This window comes from Oncorhynchus kisutch, linkage group LG13, assembly GCF_002021735.2.
Source record: "Oncorhynchus kisutch isolate 150728-3 linkage group LG13, Okis_V2, whole genome shotgun sequence".
NCBI classification, from domain to species: Eukaryota; Metazoa; Chordata; class Actinopteri; order Salmoniformes; family Salmonidae; genus Oncorhynchus; species Oncorhynchus kisutch.
The window spans coordinates 53,169,504-53,191,829 of record NC_034186.2 but is presented as its reverse complement, the minus strand read 5'-3'; the positions used below and the strand labels follow the sequence as shown (position 1 = coordinate 53,191,829).

General features: G+C 42.3%; 1 protein-coding gene across 16 annotated transcripts in view; it reads right to left on the bottom strand.

Annotated features, from left to right (window-relative positions):
• Nucleotides 1-22,326, bottom strand: part of LOC109902195 (myelin basic protein) — a 73,765-nt gene that overhangs the window by 10,442 nt on the left and 40,997 nt on the right. For 15 of the 16 annotated variants that reach the window (XR_004202457.1, XR_004202456.1, XR_004202458.1 and 12 more), the window contains one exon: nucleotides 5,668-6,192. Coding sequence is in view for 13 of the 16 variants with exons in the window: in XM_031786545.1 (XP_031642405.1) it covers nucleotides 5,668-5,781 (114 nt within the window). In the remaining 3 variants the exon portion in view is untranslated. Of the gene's footprint in view, nucleotides 1-5,666; nucleotides 6,193-22,326 lie in introns of those variants that run through there. The other variant, XM_020498348.2, reaches the window with a different exon arrangement.

Here is a 22,326-nt window from a genome sequence, read left to right as displayed (position 1 = left end):
TGAAAATACTTAACTGGAAGTCTCCAAAAAGTGAGATGGACAAAGTGAGACAGGCTTTCTTGTTTTCATTTTGTATTCAGGTTGATTTTGAAAATAGCTGTCATTTGTCCCTTTGCTAAACAGAATACAAAATGAAAACAAGAAATAAACACTGTTATCCTGATTTATTGAATCTTGATAAACCTTCCAAGATGTTCAATTAAAGACCAATTCTTTTAAGACTTTCAATTTTAAAAAAGCATCAAATACAAATGTGACTGAAATATAATTTTCAGATGAATAAAAGTGATAAGGCAGACAGTACACTAAAGACGAATTTCCAAAAGAAAAATTCAGCAAATGAACCCGGTCCCAGATTTGTTAACGCCGTCTTGCCAAATCATACGGTCATTGTCATGCCAAACACGACTTAACTTCTCACTGTGCCCATCAATGACAGAATGATCAGATATGGAGATTGAGGTGAGGCCAGACTGTTTGGCATGACAACAATCATTTTTACATGGCCTTAAGCTACTTAATAAAAGCTGAGCTAAGAGTCGGCCTCGTAATTCCATTAAGTCTACACAACACTTCTCCCAGCCTCATCTAGACAAGTATGCCGTTACTGCAGAGTGTGGACTTATCCACTCAAGAAGTGAAAGGACAAATCAATTGGGAATAGTTTTGACGATGAACATTCCATTCCCTCTTCAACTGGGCCATATTCTCCATTGCCTATTCCTAGCATAGACCACCTCATCCCAGCAGGAGAGGTTTCTCCTCAAGCTAGACCGGATCGAAACGGAATTGTCAGTCAACGTCACTGATTGAGATAATACATTGTGAAAATCAGCGATAACCACTACGCTCAAATCAGTGTGATCGTGTCCAGTTATGCTTTCGTTCCAAACATTCTGTGGTGTGACTGCGCCTGTTGCATCAGAGGAGGGTTGTTAAAAAAGTGACATTACATAATAAAAACAACAATACAAAAGCCCCCCCCAAAAAAACGCTGCTCAGGGTGGGTGTTGTTAAGAGTTTAATCATGCCATTTATCCAAAAGCTCAGAACAGGATCAAGTCAGGAGCAGATGTCGGTCATTACAATTCACAGGAAATACAAGCATCGGTTAGATATCTCAAAGCATCACAAAAGAGATCAGCGAATGGGATCCATGGATCCACCCTGGGATCAAACATACTCCCACACACACGCACACACACAGTTCCTGACAGGGTAAAGGAAAGCCTGGGTTCAAATACTTTCAACATTTGCTTTAGTCTGCCAAGAGTTCCAGATGGCCAGGTTTTACACATTGGTGACTATTCTATTGGTTCCATTGTGCCAGGCAAGCACAATCAAGCGCAGCTGAAGTATTTGAAATGATTTTAAATAGTATTTGAACCAGGTCTCAGTAAAAGACACCAGTGAACCTGAGAGGTGCTCCATCTAGCTGGCGAGAGGAGATCAGCTCTAAGAAGCTTTTGGCCAAGACACTGGGTTTGAATTAGCCCGGGTATCAGTCTGCTTCTGCTATCATGCCACTCCTTGTCAAGCAAAACATTTTTGGCATGATGGCACAGATTGGTACTGAGTCCAAGGACGAGTGCAAAACTCAGGTCCTAGTTCTCCAAGTTACCCAATAGACCCCATATTTAAATTAGCTTATTTTCCTGTCATGGGTTTCAGTTCCATGGTGACTGCATATAGACACTCATTTATCCATCAATTTAGTCTCATAAGGTCTTCCCCTTTTTGAATAATAGGGATTATCAATCAGCTTTGACAGGTAACAAATTGGCTTCAGTTCCTGAGGTTAAACCAGTTTTGTCTTCGTTTTTTGGTGATATCTTAAAGAAAAATATAACATCACCATGCAGATTCCAATGAACTAGTTTCAAACCAGAATAAACTCATGAAAAGACAACAACAAAAAAATAGGGGTGAAACCAAGACAAGAACAGAAAGAGCAAATTCCAGTTTGTAAAAGGATCAATGGCTCAGTAGTGAACGTTCATATCTGTCAATAAGAGTAGCCCTTTCCTGCAGTCAAAGGACCTACAGTAGTGGTGTCATGGGGGGAATGTTATCCATATTTTCAGAATTTCAGAATTAATAATAAATACAATTACGAGGCAAATCTGGTGTGTCTATGTCAAACGGTTTTATTATATTCCAGTCTTTAGTGATGTATATAAAATGTAATATTGGGACACAAACTCAAAATGTAATACATTTCAACTCTATATCTGACGTGGGACAGATGTCTTCTGTTTGTTTTTTTTAAAGACCATAACCATGTGAGGTGTATACTTTTGTGTCAAAGAAAATGTGTTTAAGACTACCAACAAACACTGTGACCCTGGTTTAGCCACTGCAGTAAAAAAAAAGTTAAAAAGGGCAATTCTACCACTTTTCAACTTCATTTTCATTATCTCCAGCACACTACCAGTGTCTACATATGTGAAAACCGCTCATTTCAACGTTGTTTAGGAACAAATATAAAGTCAATAAGTTCTACCCAATGACAAACGTTTTAAAAACAGTGATTTTCAAACAGCATGAGATTCGCGGTGACATGGGGACTCGTTGCAGGTTTCGATAATCCTATTTTTTTTTTTTTTATCCTACCCTGTGACCATGAGAAGAGTTGTATATTTTTAGGACCTATCGTCTTATTTTTTTTAACCACAGATCATAGAAACACACCGTTTTTACATGTGTAGACTAGTTTGGTGCTGGAGATAATGAATATGAGGCTCCCATACCAGTTGAAAGCAACTATAAATGTATGACTCGAACATGCTCAAGAGTACACAGCGACATTTGATACAGTGCTCTACATGAGCATTCTTTCATGGGCATTCTTTCAACACTGTAATGGACATGGCCACTAATGGTGAGTTTCTATGGAAAATATGCATTTGAAAACATCAGACCTATTTGAAGTTTTGTTAAAAACTATTTTTTAAATAAAATGTCATTCCCAGTGCAGTCAAAAATGTGATGTCCCTGTGTTTTATATACACAAAGTGTACAAAACATTAGGAACACCTGCTCTTATTTGTGTCACTTGAAGGGGAGGAGACAGGTTAAAGAAGGATTTTAAAGCCTTGAGACGTGGATTGTAGTATTGTGTGTCATTTAGAGGGTGAATGGACAAGACAAATTGAAATGCATTTGAACGGGATATGGAAGTAGGTGCCAAGGCACACCGGTTTAAGTATGTCAGGAACTGTAACCCTGCTGGGTTTTTCACACTCAACAGCTTCCCGTGTGTATCAAGAATAGTCCACTCCCCAAAGGATGTGTTCCTAATGTTTTGTACACTCAGTGTATATTTCCACATGAGTTTGGAATAATACTGTGAAATTGTGAAAATTATGACAATTCCCTTTTAGTTTTAAATGCTGTTTGAAATGACAGCCTGAAATTTAAGCCTGTTTTGGTGGGATTACCAGACTTACTAATTAATAATAGACCGCAATTAGTTAATAGACCAATAAGAAAGAGCATTCCAAACCTCTGCCAATAACAGCTAGTTTGCTCCGCCCCACTCAAACCTCTCCCACACAGTCTTAGCTAAATTCTTGCTTGAGAAATGACTCTTTGCTAAGAAGCTATTTTTGTTTCTTTTTACCATTTTAAATTAATACAATCATAGTAAAGGTACCTGATTGTTACCCAGAAATGATTTGATATTAGATTTTTTTTTTTTAAACGGCTACATTGGACCTTTAAGAATAAATAAAAATGTTGAACCTGTTTAATCCTTTTTCAAACTTTGATCAGTGCAGGAAGAAAAAAAATGATGCTCGAGGCAACAGAGAGTTAGGTATCATATATTTGAAATTAAAAACACTTATCACAAATCTGAAGGCAACCCCCTTGGTAAAAAATATTTTCCATGTTTCTTTTAATCATAAACTAACTGCTCTGATGTAGAAAACGATTTCCTGAAAGAGCAGAGCGGTGACAATGACATTCAAACAAATTGATTTTAAAAAAGCAAGCTAACACTGCCTCTTTTTACAATAATTCTGTTCATTCAATTTTGACAGGCAAAAACACTGGCATTTTCACTCTACTGTTTCAGCAGTACATTTCAATGTTGTTTAAAAAGTGAAAGAATCTGATCTACAATGCCCACAACCAAATCATTCTGAAACTGAAAAAAAAATACTAAAATTACTGAACTGGGATTTAATTATATGCAAAAGTCATAAGATTTTTGTCCTCTCTGAAGTTGTTATAAGGCTCGACTGTCAGACCACATTCTGCAACCTATTGGATGATCATCTGAAACTACCATTCTCCTCTCTGAACCAATGAGGAACTAACTCCAAATCCCCAGAGTGGACTGAAAGAGAGCTGGAAAACATAACAGCGTTGGACTCTCTCTTCAATACACTGTACCAACTTCAACACATAACTGTAGTAATATACAGTAAGTTGTGTGTTAGACTTTCCTCTGCTTCCAAAGTTGACAACTGATACACAAACAGTGGTAAGCTGACTGAAATGTGCACTGGGTTGTTATATCTACAGTACATCCCTTGTCACCAGCTCAAGGAGAGCTTTGGGATTTAGCATTAGCACATCACAGAGCGAGAGAGCGCAAGAGAAACAAGGCAATGTGGGCTCAATTATTCTCACTGTACCGCAAAAGTTATCCACACACATCTGGGTCCAGGTGGTGCTTGCTACAGCAGGATAGTGGGTTCAATTCCCGGGACCACCCATACTTAAAATGCACGCATGACAGTAAATCGCTTTGGATGAAAGCGTCTGCTAAATTACATATATTATCTGAACCTGCTCTCCAACTACACAACGCAGCATCTTGAATTCTACACAAACCCATATAGGATAAGGTTTAGCGCAGATAAATGTTTTTTCCTATTCTATGGTATATTATATTATTTATGTTGGATTATGTACAATATTATGGTTTAGAGTTGTCTTTGTAAAGAAGGAGTGAGAGAATCCTAGTCGAAGACACCCGATGGAGGTACCCGATGGAGGTCCATGCAAGGCATTTAGGTTATAGTTCTCCACCATGGACCATCCACAGTTAAAATGGCAAACAGCTAATAAATCAGGAAAATTGGTAGCCTAACAATCATAACAGTCTCTCCCAAAATACATCTAAGTAAGGGTGCTGACATTTATTCATTTATTATTCTCTCTTAAAAATACCTGATACACAACTTTAAAATGGCTCCAGTTTTAGATATATTTATGACCATATAAGTACCGCAGATGCTTTGAAGCTCTAACTGAAATAAAATGTACAATTTTAATGATAGTACCACGATAAAATAACAATTACAAAACAATTATTCGAAAGACTAAGTCAAAGCCTCTTTGCGCTACACCAATCTCAAACCACACCCATATCAGTTATCCAGTGTCTAAATGAAGTTTTCAATGCCATTAAATCACAAATAAGCCCATTTCAGGTGAATGTCTTAAACTTTGGTAGATCACATGATTTTTATTTTCTTAAAGACGTAAAATCGTAGCAAATTGAAACAAAAACTTGTGACAAATTTCTTGCAGCTCACAATCTGCCAAAACCACAAATCAGACATCAGTCACTCAACTTAAGGCTGAACACAAAAATTAACCATGGTACATTAGAGGTGTATCTTTCAAACAAATCAAACTCTCTCCTTTCCTCACCTTGCTCTTCCTCTTCTTGTCCCCTCCAAAGAAGTTCCCAATTTGATCCATAAGGCCAGGGGCCTTCTTTTTCCTTCCCAGGCTAGACAGTCCAGAGGAGCTTGCAGTTGCCATGTCAGTGGTTTGGGTTGGGTAGTGCAGCTAGTATCTCTGTAAGTGGGGTTCTGTCTCTCAGGTAAGAGCGGAGGGGGTATTAAGAGAGAGAAAGGAGAGCAAAGAAACAAACTTAGTCTAGATCCTGATCCTCTGAACCGCACTCTGATCCCGCTCCGCTGTGCTCTTGGATGGTCTGTAGCTCATCTGATTCAGAAGGGCGGTCTTTGAAGGTGTTGTCCTCGCGGCCCGGGGCATCTCGGGAGAAGAGGCGGACCAGGTGGGGGCGTGGCACGGCGCTATCGTCAGCATCAGCTGTGCTGGCCTCGTTCCAGGAGCTGCTGGGCCCCTCAGTGCCCGTGGAGTCAGTCACCGCCGCCGCCTTCTCAGAGGGGCAGCCATTGTTCGGGTTCACATCTGCCTCATCCAGGCCTGCGCAGAAACAAACAAGGGTTATCTATTGGACCATGGGCCTGCATGGCGCACAAGGGCCCTGCACAATGAGTCCCTTTGACAAGACCCTGCCCTTTCTGCCAGAGAAACTCAACAGAGAAGGGATCCTGAGTGACATGCCCTGTAATAGATCTAGAACACAGATCAAATACATAACTAGGAGATTACTGCAACTGGGAAAACCATACATGGTTAGTAGGGGTCATTACCGACTATCAAAACGGTTTCACAATGTCTCCTCCTCAGTCTTTGGCAAAAGTTCCTTATAGTTATAATACTGTATAAAAGTAACATAGCTCACACATATCATCCCCTAAACCCCCACCACAAGCACAATAGCTCTCTTGGAATGATAATGGCATACTTTCCACATTCCTGTACTAGTACGGGAATCATTTTACCAGGTAAGTTGACTGAGAACACATTCTCATTTACAGCAATGACTGGGGAATAGTTACAGGGGAGAGGAAGGGGGATGAATGAGCCAACTGGAGGCTTGGGATGATTAGGTGGCCACGATGGTATGAGGGCCAGATTGGGAATTTAGTCAGGACACCGCGGTTAACATCCCACTCGAAAGACGGCCCCCTACACAGGACAATGTCCCCAATCACTGCCCTGGTGCAATGGGAAATATATTTTTTTAGACCAGAGAAAGGAGTGCCTCCTACTGGCCCTCCAACACCACTTCCAGCAGCATCTGGTCTCCCCATTCATGGACCGACCAGGTACAACCCTGCTTAGCTTCAGGCCAGCAGTGGGATGCAGGGTGGTACTCATATCCCTAGGTTAGTCATTTGTCATTTAAAATGTCCAATGCTGACACGCTAATTCGCAACTTTCTCCATTTGCTTTCCACATGTGCAAATGGACACTAGGGCCATTAGGGTGATGCTGAGATCTACGGCACTAACTGTAACTTATCCCCTCTGACAGAAGCCACCATGCTAGCTAGCTCCCGGAGCACAGGGCATGGAGTACAGCGCTCCCTGAAGAACAATGCAAACACTATACTGGACGAAATGGTGTAGAAAAAAACAACAGTGGAATCTGCATGATAATATTTCCTCAACAGTGGTCTATTGTCAGAGCCGCATAGTTGTTTATGTGGGACAAGGAGGCCATTGTCACTAAAATAACTCCTATAAGTATGGATTTTCAACCCGATTCACAGTGACACTTATCTGATGCCTGAGCAACTGCAAGGCAGGCGTTGGTTTGAGCCGGTTTGAGCAGATCATTGGGTTTGAGAAAGACCTCAACAGTATTTATTTTTTATAATCAACCTTTAACTAGGCAAGTCAGCTATGAACAAATTCCTATTTACAATGACGACCTACCAGGGAACAGTGGGTTAACTGCCTTGTTCAGGGGGCAGAATGACAGATTTATACCTTGTCAGCTCAGGGATTCGATCCAGCAACCTTTCAGTTACTGACCCAACGCTCTAACCACTAAGCTACCTGCCGCCCCAGTAACTCAAAATGGATCAACAAGGCGTTCAGATGGAAGAATATCACTGCATTTATAATTTTAAAAACTAAAACTTGCAATTTGGAGAACCAAAGTTCTGGATCTACTGACAGATGTTCCGATTCTATGATCAAAGAGACGTATTACAATCCGGATCAGCGATCTTCCAAAGGGCCATCGTGGATCTGAGTACAATTAAAGCACATAAGCCGAAACTGTTACAGTTGTGTGAATGATGTACATGGAGGTAGAGCCATACTACTCGAGTCAGCTACAACGACAAAAATCACAGGCACTTGAACGGGCGACACTGAAATTAAATATCTAAGATGAAAGCAGGTTTTCTGTAGCGGAAGCTATTTACTTATTAAAACAAATTGCTCTTAGATATGATTGTGAAAGGATTGAAGGACGGCTGGTCTCAACCGAAGCTCAAAGCCCATTGGGGAACCAGGACGCCACCAGCACGTATTTTCTTATTTCTCTAGGAGTCACTAAGACCTTGATACTTTCCCAGTGAACAAAATCACAGAACCAAACATCCATTGTCACCTTGGTGAAAGGCAACTGTAATTGTGACCCTACACCTCACAACATGAAATATGAGAGACCAGAAGAGCAGGAAAGAGAAAAAAGACAGATCAGGAGAAAGAGACAATAGAGAGAAAAAAAAGGAGAGGGATACATGGAAATAGTATGAAAAGGAGGGAGAGATAGAATGGAGAGAGAGGATGAGGGAGAGAGATATTTTCCCAGTAGATGTGATTGAGGTGTGTGCCGCTGTGACGGTGCTATAAAGACACAGTGATTTGATGTTATAAAATGATGAAAGCCGTGTCTGTGCTCCGGTGCTCCAGCAGCTCCACAATATGAGCAAACTGTTCAGACTTATTTCCTCCCGGCAGTGGCCCTGTTATGTTAGAGTCATCGCACACCATCACCTCCATCATCAACTGCCATCAAATAGCATTGTTCTGATTAGCACTTTCCACTGCACTTACAGTATGACGACAAGTCACTTTGCATCTTGTATGCTTGGCAAACACAAAAACACTGAATAATCTGTCTAACCCCCTTTCCTTCTCCCTCTCTTTGGGACTCTGGGAAAGGAACTGTATACCTATGTGTGTGCACAACCCAGAGTGTTTTGACATTCAAACACCTCTGAAAATTAAACACCAACAAATGTACAATTGTATAGTTTTGCATTGCCCATATATTCCACGTGTGCATTGTTAGAAAATATAGTTATGAATAAAGTTTATAAAGATAGTCATCTTGACATTAGACTGCTTTAAAAAAGTCTAAACTGACTTTGATTTTGAAGTGGAATACCCCTTTAATGCTTTATCTTTGGTTCCCTAACAGCAATACTGTGACCGAGACCTGAACAGGACTCTGTCTCCATTAGGCTCAGCCAACTACTTGCAGATGCACTCAGAATACGTCTGCACCGGGCCACCGTCTCCACTTTAATCACATATCATCAGTCATTCAATCAACAGGGCTGAATGCTGATTAAATAGTCTCCCTCACACACTCTCCCTGCCAAATAAGTTAAGCTCACTGTTCCCTCTACAGATAACAGAGCTGAATACAACTCCATATTCTACTAGGAAATGCTGTTAGTCATATGCTCAGAGGAGCGTGGAGCACGGCTACGACGCCTTTAAAAACTGTGGACGATTACATTTCATTAATGCTCCCTAATATTGCTGTGAGACACTGAGTTGTGTCAGAAACGTCGGCCCCACTTTATAATATAAATATACTAATGAAGTGGTACTGGAATGTCAAAGATAAAAAAAAATCAGGCAGAAGCAGGTCCAAAGCAAATAAACATTTGCGTCATCTTTGGGGGGGGGGAGATGAAAAAGTTAGATACAGGGATCGAAAGAGAAAGAGGCGATTTATCCCAGTGTGCTCCTTTATTACATGAACAAAATCATGCTTACCCCTCTACCCCAAACAAAGATGCAGTAGCAGAGATAGCAGGGAATGATAAAACACTGGTGCTTGTCAACAACATTCGGGGAAATGAATGTGCGGGCTGATGCATGACACTGAGGAGGGGGTAGGAGGTAGAAGGGTCTCTACAGAGCTGCTTCAGGGTTTGCAATGTAGCACACTGCGCTCACTTTTCTTGATCTCTTGGTCCCTCTCATCAATTTCGTATTATTCATGTGCTTTTACGATGAGAACATTTAATGAGGCTCTCACGGCAACGTGTCCGTCACAGGGTAGGCTGAGTCAGGCACAGGGCCTGGCTGGAGACAGATGATGAACGGATGAAAAGCACACAGCCACTCATAATGATACAGTACATATTCGCTGGGGAGACGGACCACTTCAATCAGGACCGTTAATGATCTCCACTCTTAGAAAAAAGGTGCTGTCTAAAACCAAAAAGGGTTATTCAGCTGTCTCCATAGGAGAACCCTTTAAAGTAGGAGAAGCCTTAAAGAATCCCATTTGGTTCCATGTAGAACCCTTTCCACAGAGGGTTCTACCTGGAACCAAAAAGTGTTCTCCTTTGGGGACAGCCGCTGAACCCTTTTGGAACCCTTTTTTTCTTAGAATGTACTTTAAAGATGTTTATTTACCAAGCTATGACCGTTCCATAAAAAGAAGCTCTGTAGTGCCGAGAGAGAGATGAGGAGAAGGAGAAGCGACAACCCACAGTGACAAACTCTTGACAAACAGACAAGACGAGGAGAAGAGGAATGCAGCGAGTGGGCCTTGGCCCTCTCCTCAAGGCCCCTGTAGAGGAGAGGACGTTTGGCCTTCTGGTGGACCAGCGTCTGGAACAACAACAAGGAGCCAGCCAGGATCCACCTACAGTGGTGGGACCCAGGCACGGGAAGTATTCCTCTAAGAAGCAGCGCAGTTATGTGGCCCTTGACCAGACCTCCCACCCAGGAGTAAAAAACTGCCACTGCCCACTCTGCCACAGCATTCATCATGGCTCAAGGACCTCCACCCACAGGCCCCGGGTAGAATGACCCTCTGTCTTCAGACTTATCAGGCATTCATGGTCAGGCTGTCCTCTGGAGATTTTTCAGCGGCAGATAGAGGAGATGCTACAGACGCTACAGCTAAACCTCTTATGTTTCGCCTCTGTCCTTGAAACGCCAAGCCCCTTGCATGACCTCTGTGACCTTCACTTCCTACAACTGCTCAATCCAAATGGGGAATCATGTGTATGTCAGAAACAACAGTTCAACCAAACCTGTGTACACTCTTAGAGGAACCCTATGAAGAACCCTTTTTGGTTCAAGGTACAACCCTTTTGGGTTCCATGTAGAACCTTTCCCACAGAGGGTTCTACCTGGAACCAAAAATGGTTCTCCTATGGGGACAGTGATAGAACCCTTCTAGAACTTTTTTCCCCCTAAGCATGTATGTGATATCAACTTTTACCCAGGACAAAAATCTAGAAAAATGTGTCAGTGGTAGTGCCAATCTTCACTATTTCAGCATGCACTCATGCAAAACAAAATCCACTTTGCTGGGTTACACTTCCTGTTCTTGTTTAGCATCAGTGTTGAGGTTTACATCGTAATCTGATCTAGTCCCAGTGAGGCTGGCACCACTACCAGCGATGATGGAACCTCAACTCTGTTCTGTCAACACCACCCAATGCTTTTCGCACTAATCTGTTTACTGGCCAAAAACATGTCACTCAGAGCATTCTCTCTCTCTGACTCTCTTTCCTTCAGTATATTACTCTTCTACTTTCTCTCTCTCCCACTGTCTTTTACTCCCTCTCTCTATTTCTCTCTCCCATAGGGTTTCTAGCCTATGATCTCTTCTCTCTCAGATAAAAGGTGTTAGGTAACAACAGCACAGAACAGGCAGATGCAGCATCAACAGGTTGCTATTGATCAATCCACAGTGTGTGTGTGTCTGTGTGCATGCATGCGGGCGTGAACACTGGGACTTGGTCTCTAATGGGGAAGGGCAATTGCCTTGCCATCTCCTCGACAAAACAGCCGCGAGCTGTGTGAACGTGAGCTAACGCAGCCTACATTTCACAGTATGCCCAGAGAATACACTAGTTAGTTTCCTCTCCCACCACCACTGTCCTGGATCACTGGCACATTTAAACAGAAAAAGAGCAAATCCAGTCGGTGACAATGGCGTTTGTTTACGCCCCGAGCACAACGCACCATTATTCTGCTTTAGATGAACATGTACTGTGGGCTTTCGTCTAATTGCTTCATTTCTTCTTGTTTCATGACATTTCCTCTTTACATTATGTTTAATTCTTTAAAAAGTCTAAGACGTTGGGGGAGGAGGGGGTGCTAAGCTGACATATGGAATTGTTTTAAGATGGTCAAATTACATTTTTCAATTTTAGGACCTCTTTGGGTATATATATTTATTTTATTTGAAAAAATGATTTGAAAAAAAATCTATAGTTTGTTCTTTACTACTAGAGCCCATAGAAAAGCATTGAGTAACATATGCATGAATGGCAAAAAGGACAGCCAAAAAATGTAGCATAAGAAACAAGGTTTTGAAGTGTCTGTCCTAAATCTATGAGAGTGCAAAGCTGTCATCAAGGCAAAGGGTGGCTACTTTGAAGAATCTCCGATATAACATATATTTTGATTTGTTGAACACTTTTTTGGTTACTACATGATTCCATATGTTATTTCATAGTTGATGTCTTCACTATTCTACAATGTAGAAAATAGTAAAACTAAAGAAAAACCCTTGAATGAGTAGGTGTGTCTAAACTTTTGAATGGTACTGTATATACACTACCATTCAAACATTTGGGGTCACTTAGAAATGTCCTTGTTTTTTTAAAACAAAAGCACATTTTTTGTCCATTAAAGTAACATCAAATTGATCAGAAATACAGTGTAGACATTGTTAATGTTGAAATTTACTAATGTAGCTGAAAAAGGCAGATTTTTTTATGGAATATCTACATAGGCGTACAGAGGCCCAATCCCTATACCAGTCTGCTCAATCCCTATACCAGTCTGCTGTTCCCACATGCTTCAAGAGGGCCACCATTGTTCCTGTTCCCAAGAAAGCTAAGGTAACTGAGCTAAACGACTACCGCCCCGTAGCACTCACATCCGTCATCATGAAGTGCTTTGAGAGACTAGTCAAGGACCATATCACCTCCACCCTACCTGACACCCTAGACCCACTCCAATTTGCTTACCGCCCAAATAGGTCCACAGACGATGCAATCTCAACCACACTGCACACTGCCCTAACCCATCTGGACAAGAGGAATACCTATGTGAGAATGCTGTTCATCGACTACAGCTCGGCATTCAACACCATAGTACCCTCCAAGCTCGTCATCAAGCTCGAGACCCTGGGTCTCGACCCCGCCCTGAGCAACTGGGTACTGGACTTCCTGACGGGCCGCCCCCAGGTGGTGAGGGTAGGCAACAACATCTCCTCCCCGCTGATCCTCAACACTGGGGCCCCACAAGGGTGCGTTCTGAGCCCTCTCCTGTACTCCCTGTTTACCCACGACTGCGTGGCCACGCACGCCTCCAACTCAATCATCAAGTTTGCGGACGACACAACAGTGGTAGGCTTGATTACCAACAACGACGAGACGGCCTACAGGGAGGAGGTGAGGGCCCTCGGAGTGTGGTGTCAGGAAAATAACCTCACACTCAACGTCAACAAAACTAAGGAGATGATTGTGGACTTCAGGAAACAGCAGAGGGAACACCCCCCTATCCACATCGATGGAACAGTAGTGGAGAGGGTAGCAAGTTTTAAGTTCCTTGGCATACACATCACAGACAAACTGAATTGGTCCACTCACACAGACAGCATCGTGAAGAAGGCGCAGCAGCGCCTCTTCAACCTCAGGAGGCTGAAGAAATTCGGCTTGTCACCAAAAGCACTCACAAACTTCTACAGATGCACAATCGAGAGCATCCTGGCGGGCTGTATCACCGCCTGGTATGGCAACTGCACCGCCCTCAACCGTAAGGCTCTCCAGAGGGTAGTGAGGTCTGCACAACGCATCACCGGGGGCAAACTACCTGCCCTCCAGGACACCTACACCACCCGATGCTACAGGAAGGCCATAAAGATCATCAAGGACATCAACCACCCGAGCCACTGCCTGTTCACCCCGCTGTCATCCAGAAGGCGAGGTCAGTACAGGTGCATCAAAGCTGGGACCGAGAGACTGAAAAACAGCTTCTATCTCAAGGCCATCAGACTGTTAAACAGCCACCACTAACATTGAGTGGCTGCTGCCAACACACTGTCAATGACACTGACTCAACTCCAGCCACTTTAATAATGGGAATTGATGGGAAATGTAAATATATCACTAGCCACTTTAAACAATGCTACCTTATATAATGTTACTTACCCTACATTATTCATCTCATATGCATACGTATATACTGTACTCTATATCATCGACTGCATCCTTATGTAATACATGTATCACTAGCCACTTTAACTATGCCACTTTGTTTACATACTCATCTCATATGTTATACTGTACTCGATATCATCTACTGTATCTTGCCTATGCTGCTCTGTACCATCACTCATTCATATATCCTTATGTACATATTCTTTATCCCCTTACACTGTGTATAAGACAGTAGTTTTTTTGGAATTGTTAGTTAGATTACTTGTTCGTTATTACTGCATTGTCGGAACTAGAAGCACAAGCATTTCGCTACACTCGCATTAACATCTGCTAACCATGTGTATGTGACAAATAAAATTTGATTTGATTTGATTATCAGCAACCATCAACCCTGTGTTCCAATGGCATGTTGTGTTAGCTAATCCAAGTTGATCATTTTAAAAGTCAAATTAATAATTAGAAAACCCTTTTGCAATTATGCTAGCACAGCTTAAAACTGCTGTGCTGATTAAAGAAGCAATAAAACTGGCCTTCTTTAGACTAGATGAGTATCTGGAGCGTCAGCAGTTGTGGGTTTGATTACAGGCACAAAATGGCCAGAAACAAAGAACATCTGAATGCATCTGAAGGCAACCGGTACGGATTTTTTTTAAACGAATGGAAGTATATTTCTTTATATATATTTTCTAAAATGAATGGAAGTGTATATATAAGAAATAAACTTCCATTAGTTAAAAAAAAATCCGTACAGGTTACCTTCAGATGCATCCCGTGACAATTGTGGGGGTCCTAGAGCAAAACGGAGAACACCATCGTGCTCGTTAGAATCTCCCCTTTCCACAGTGAGGTCTCATTAGTTTGTGTTCAGACACTACCAAATAGAAGGATTTTGATGGGGATTTTTATTTATTGAATTAAATTAACTTCGATTGACGCACCGGTGTGTCAATCGACTCTAGGGGGTTAATTGGATTCCTGTACTGATTTCGCTTACAGGTTTTACAGATAGAGGTGTTACCAAGTGAGTGGTTTGCTCAAACATACCTTGGGGATATCTCATACTGCAACTTGTCCATGCTAATTCACAAATTGTTTGTCCGTATATCAAATATTGCTTGATATGACCTGGTCTTTTTTAAAACTCAACATTACAAAAAATACATTTCATTGTATGAGCCACATCAGTTTACATAATTAGAATTTATATGCTACATTACCATGGAAATTGTTGCATTACCATACCAGGTAGACATTACGAATATACCCATGAGTTTAGTAGTCAAATTGCCAGGGTAAGAGGTGCCAAGTCTGTCCTATTCATTCTATTTCTATGTGTGCTGCTGTTGCAGGGAGGGGGGGGGGGGGGGGGCGTTGCCTAGACAACCAAAGACTTCGTTACGTTGTTCAATACGCTACCTGACCACTGGTATAATTAACTCATCATCCTGAGTGCTTGTATCAAGTGGAGAGTCAGAAAAAACACCATAAAAACAGACCATCTAGACACATCTATCTCTACCATCTGCACTGGTATCGACAGGACAGCAAAACACAGCTCACTCAATTTCCAGAAGACACTTTCCTATCACACAGGTTCAGGGAAAGTTCACTCTGGCAAGTTTGTTAGGAAAGAAGCATCAGAAAACTGTATATGTTTTTGGGAGGCATTTACAGTTCTATTTGTACGTCAATCATTTGAATCCATTTTGGGATTGGGGAAGCAGTGGGCTACACTAGGTCCAAATGCTTTCCCAGAGTGATGGATGTCCATTCCTTCCTCTACAATAACCATTGTCTATCCATCACCAGCTGTTCACACACTCCCCGATTGTCCAGCCAGATGGTCGAGGCAAGATGACGTGGACCCTGGGACTCTGGACCCACTAACTCACACACATGCGATGCACACACACACACACACACAAACTCCCACCCAGTGCATGTAGTCCAATCACAGAATGAATGACTCCACAAGACATTGCTGACCATTCTCATGTATAGTGTACATTTCTCTATTGGCCACTCTCTCACTCTGTGGAAGCATTATGTGGACCCAGGTCCTATACAGTGCCTATTGACCAGTCCCTCCAGTGAAGCACACGGTTGGTCAGATGGATATCAACATAGTAGGTGCCCATAATGGTACTCTATTGCCTGATAGGAGACTCTGGCCAAAAGTAGTGAACCAACTATATGGGTTAGCAAGTTCACTGTCGAACCACTTCTCACATTTGCTTCAGCCACTCTCACACGCACACAGAGAGGGGGAGTGAGAATGAGAGAGGGGGAGTGAGAATGAGAGAGAGGGAGTGAGAATGAGAGAGAGGGAGTGAGAATGAGAGAGAGGGAGTGAGAATGAGAGAGAGGGAGTGAGAATGAGAGAGAGGGAGTGAGAATGAGAGAGAGGGAGTGAGAATGAGAGAGAGGGAGTGAGAATGAGAGAGGGAGTGAGAATGAGAGAGAGGGAGTGAGAATGAGTGAGAATGAGAGAGAGGGAGTGAGAATGAGTGAGAATGAGAGAGGGGGTGAGAATGAGAGAGGGGGAGTGAGAATGAGAGAGAGGGAGTGAGAATGAGAGAGAGGGAGTGAGAATGAGAGAGAGGGAGAGTGAGAAAAAAAGAGAGAAAAGACAAGAGAGATAAAGACAGAGACAGTGAGAGAATCTGAACAATGGTGTCAAAGCAGAGAACACTGGCCCAGTGATGAATGGTGGCTCTCAACAATCAATGCTTTTGAGTGGCCAGGATCTCTGCTGTGGCAGTGCCAGGGTCTAGTGCCCGCTGTACCAGCTAGTGGTAGCCCCAGCCACCGAGACAAATGCCTGAGCCATCAGCCTCTTTCATATACGGCCTGACATAAGGCACAGCGAAAGACTGTAGCTAAATGCACATAAGGAGACAATACACATGCACACAGATGTACAGTAAATGGATGATCTACTTCTACTGATTAAATAAATGCTTGAGATAGCTATAGCTAATCTACCATATAGCTGTACAAAGATAGATTACATATTTTGTATTTGTTCCCAATAAAGGCATGAAGTATAAATTATTCCTGCCGAATAGACATTGGACTAAGAAAGAAAATATATTCGGTTAGTACAACAAAGACCATATAAAGCACACAGCCAAAAGGAATCCTTATCATTTAAATGGTTTTATATCCAATTCAACAGTTCTTCCATTTCAAAATAATAATGTCACAAAATAAATGGAAACCTGTTAACAGATTATTAACTGACCTTTCCCCTGTGGTTGGAACTGGAAATAAAATGTAATTACAGTTATTATTTCCTTTATCTACAGTTTGAGGTGAAACACAATGGATGTCTAGGAGCCAAATGTTATGTCCAACACATTTGAAGGTAAAAAACAACAACACCTACCTTAGAAAACAGACAGCCTGATTAAAGGCCCAGTAGAGCTGAGCAATTTACCGGAATATCGTTTTCTTTTATTACATTTTTTAACTAATTGACCTATAAAATCGGTTCAATTATTTGAACTCTCTAGAGATAAATCAGATCCAGCCTGAACTGTGCAATGTAGTAGGGAGTTGTAGTTTCCAACAGGCCAATATTCAACAGAGTTTAGTGCATAAAACATGGTAAATAACTACAATGACTTGAATCCATTGCGCATCCACCTGTCCGGTCTGTGTTTCTTTTACACCTGCTATGAAAGAGGCAAAAGAACGTGCAATTACAAGGGGGTATAGAGCAGCTGATGCTTCGTGATGCATCTCTACCTGAAAGGACATGGTCTAAGTGATTGATAGATGGTATTCGAATGTATGCCTTATTTACTTTAAAGAGCTACAAAATAGTGATTTTCTACGTGAATAAATGATGGTTAATAAGTGATAAGCAGTAATGGGCAGTCACTACTATCATGTATTCATTGTTTTATTCTGTGTTGTTACAGCATTCAAACCACATAATCGAAACCGAAATCCATGATTCTTTTTTATAAATCGAACAGAAACCGACCTCAAAAAGCTCAACACTAAGGCCCAGTGCAGTCAAAAATGTAATTTTCCTTGTGTTTACATTTCCACACTACAAGGTTGGAACAATACTGTGAAATTGTGAACATGATGATAATGCATTTTCAGTGTAAGAGCTGTTTGAAAAGACCCCCTGAAATCATGAAACCACCATGATACACAATAGTTTAAAAAATGAATTGTTTTATTTTACCCTTATTTTAGGATAAAATGACGGAGAACACATTCTCATTTACAGCAAAGACGTGGAGAATAGTTACAGGAGAGAGGATGGGGGGGATGAATGCACATTGCAGTGTCTGGAACTCTATTGTAGGGATTCGACACCATTCATCCATGAGAAATTCCATAATATGGGGTTTTGTTGATGGTGGTGGAAAACGCCGTCTCAGGCGTCGCTCCAGAATCTCCCATAAAGTGTTCAATTGGGTTGAGATCTGGTGACTGAGATGGCCAAGGCATATGGCTTACATCGTTTCCATGCTCATCAAACCATTCAGTGACCACCACTCGTGCCCTGTGGATGGGGGCATTGGCATCCTATGGGGACATAGCCATGGTAGTCAAAATAATGGTCTGTCAAGCATTTCTATACATGACCCTAAGCATGATGGGATGTTCATTGATTAATTCACTCAGGAACCACACCTGTGTGGAAGCACCTGCTTTCAATACAGTGTACTTTGTATAACTCATTCACTCAAGTGTTTCCATTAAATGTTGTCAGTTAACGGTAGATATAAAGAGAGAGAGGAACAAAGGATGGGAGAGAGAAAGAGAGCGAGACAAAACTGAGGTATTCTCTCTCAGTCTGTTGTTAAAGTGCAAGCATCAAACAAACTACTAAAGCACACATTCCTCGCAGTCTTGTCTGATAGACAAGAAAATACAACTTTTAACAGGCCCAGAAGAAAATCTAATTCCCCGGCATGTTGTGATTCACTCTCCATTTTACATCCTGACCCTTGGAGCTTTTCAATGGAGTTAGTAACGAACAGACAAACGAGCAAACGGCGGATGGAGCGATGGAGGGAAGGGAGCCAGGTTGAAAAACAGCAGCACCCACTCATATCCTCTTCTCCTTCAGCCAGAACAGAAGAGCATAGAGCTCTAACACAATCAGCCCTGAGACAGACTAATGCAGTCTGCTGCAGCATAGGCAAGGCAGCAACACACCCATTAGAAAGGCAGAGGACGGGCCAGGTCCCAAATGCAATCAGAACCAAGACGCAAACATGAAATAGGTAATAATTGACTTATGGTGAAATCATGACATTTTCTTGAAAGAGGCAAGACGGTGGAGATCTTGAACAGGATTGGTCGTTCATTAAAAAAAAAAAGAAGGTAGAAGTCTCCTCCTCTTTTTTCCCCCTTTTAGATTAGTTTTTTTCTCTGTATAATCTTTTATATCCAAGACCTTCAGCAATTCCTTCCAGTTGCATTTCAATTCAAATTGAATATCTGAATCGAGTCACTTTTAGCTATTTTGACTTTAAAAAGGTTGACTGCTTGAGAACACAGTTGTGGTTTCATAATGGCGGTCCCACAAACTTTAGCCACACTTTCCTAAAGAGCAAGTTCAAGTTGATAGAAAAATACACCCACATGGTCTGAAACTTTCTCCAGCATGAGAAAACATTTAACCTGCAATGGGATGTGCTCAGAGAGCCTAGACAGTGAAAGAGAACCACAGCGACAGCACCACGAGACATCCTGGTTAGAATGTCCCAGTTGCTGTTTGTTTAATTCTATTCCGGGGAGTGGAGGTGGGGGGTGACAGAATGAAAGGCAGGGGAGAGGGTCAGCTAAGGTAGCCAGACAGGTCAGGAGGATCTGGAGCCAGGGCGGACACAGACATACCAAGGGGACTGTGGCTGCAGCCTGAGTGTAGGCCCCGGAGCAGACCAAGGTAATGGAGGCATAATGGCCTTTTAACAGCAGACAAAGCTGACCGGGTGTGTTTGCTCGGGACTGGAAAACGAGTGCAAAGTCTGTTAACAGAAAGTGCAGCGTGGATACATTGGAGACCTTTAACGCTCGAGAGGCCTCGGCGATCAGAGCGGTTCGCTGATGACAACTCAAACAGAACAGACCACTAAGCTGGCTCTCATAAACCACTTTAACCGTGGCAATTTGGTGGGAAATTCCATATTTTTTTATACTGTCTGTTCCAAGCAATGGTTTCGGTCAGCGTGATTACCTCACAGGAAGTTGAGAGCAATAATGAATGTTCTTTCCTCTCTCGAAGTTGATGAGAGTTCTAGAAAGAGGTATTTCACAAAATAACAGCGTGCTAACAGCCTGTTAAGAATGGTTTAATATTAACAACGCCTGATAAAATAGCACACAGTAAAAGAGCCTGGACTACAGACTGACTCGAGATCAGCATGCACCCAACCCTGAATGTTACATACCTGTTGCATCATGCCCTAATAAAAGCCCACACTTCTAAGAATAATAATAAACAACAACAGTAATAATAATTGATCTCATTGACATAAAATCTCAAAAAGAGCTGTCAGTGCAACAACAACAAAAAAAGATCAAACCTCAAAAGCTCTTCCTCTGTCCTTCGGCCGGTTTTGCTCATCTTAATGTATCAAAAAGCCAATCCAGTGATTTTCTCTATATTAGGTTGCAGCCAGGTGGGTTGTATAAGAACAACATTGAAATGACATCCCTATAAAATTCTGATAAGGGCTGCAGGGATAATAATTGTATTCGATGTGCCAGGTAAGTGTCTCTCTTCTTAATGAGATCAACGACTTTCACCTGCATCGGAACTCTCTCAAATCCCTTAACACTTTATAGCAGAACCTGAGCCCGGCTAACGTTCCAGCTAAAGGAAGAGTTTCTCCATTTTCAACTTTGTACAGTATAAACAAAAAGGGTATCATCCCCACCTAATCCCTTCGGCCACCTCATGCACCACCTTCATAAAATCATCATTTGTCACTGGCGTACCTTGCCGAACGTCACCAGTGACCATTTTGTGCCTTCTAAAATATGTTTCCCTCTATCTCAGAATAAGCAAGGTACACTGACAGACAAACATTTATGTTTAATAAATGACAAGTTGTGTATAGGTTGTTTGCATGTTATTCTATGATCAGGTGATATTATATCTGATCTCGGCAGGTTAAAAACAGGGTTTCCTTTAGGTGGGGGTTTGAAACAACTGATTTTCAATTGGAGAGCCTAGGACCACTCAGCATTGATCAATGGCAAGTGTTTAACTCGTGGGACATGGATTGGCTGCAGGAGGAAATCTAGTTATGGATCAATCTAAATGCTCTGCACTGTAACATCCACTGCTGATAACAAGGTGCATTATTGAGGATGAAAGAATACCTGCCCATAACGGCACACAGACTCACCCGCATGCAGACGCACAAAATGTACACATGTAAGCAAGAACGTGCACGCACACTAGACCAGTCAATAATCCCAGTTACATGCTACATCTCATGCTTCTTGACCTGTAGTTAACCTTGTTCCCCAACCCTGAATACCTCCCTCTGTCCATTACCTCTCCTCCACACACACCCCGACCAGATCACTCCATCGTGCAAACAGGCTGTGAGAGACGCAGAGAAAATGTATTTTCTATTGATCTGGTGCTCATGGTAACCAAGGCACACTGAGCTTTCATCTCTTGTTCTGCTACTTGGGGGCACTCTCTACCTTCCCCCTGTCCCCCTTCCAGCCCCCCTCTCAGTCTCCCCGCTTTCTCGCTCTTCCTTCCCTTCCCTCATTCCTATCCCCTCTCTCTCTTCCCTCCCTCGGTCTCCCTGCCCCATCTCCCTTCCCTCTCTAACGTACAGATCTCTCTTACCTGATTCTCTTTCAGTGTTCTCTACCTTTCCTCTCTCACTTCCCCCTGTCTCCCCTCCCTCCCTTATCTTCCCTTCCCTCTCTCAATGCAGAAGTGACGAAAGTCCTAAGGCCTTCCTTTGCTCTGTGCCACATGACAAGCACTAGGGTCATCATTACCATTAAGGAATAACAGGCAGCGGCCTTCTCTGTCCCCTGCCTCCTTCACACTGCTCCCCATTAATTAGTGTTGTCTTTGTGTCTCCATGTGCCTCCATGTCTATAGTGATCAGAGGCAGTGGTGCCCCACAGTGGTCGGCAATGAGCTGCTTGTTTGTTGTTCGGCTCCCAGTCGATACTGTGTTCCAGGGTTGTGCTCATGTGCAGGAACACAAAGAACATTACTCCAACGCCCCGGGTGCAACAGCCAGACCTCAGCTCTT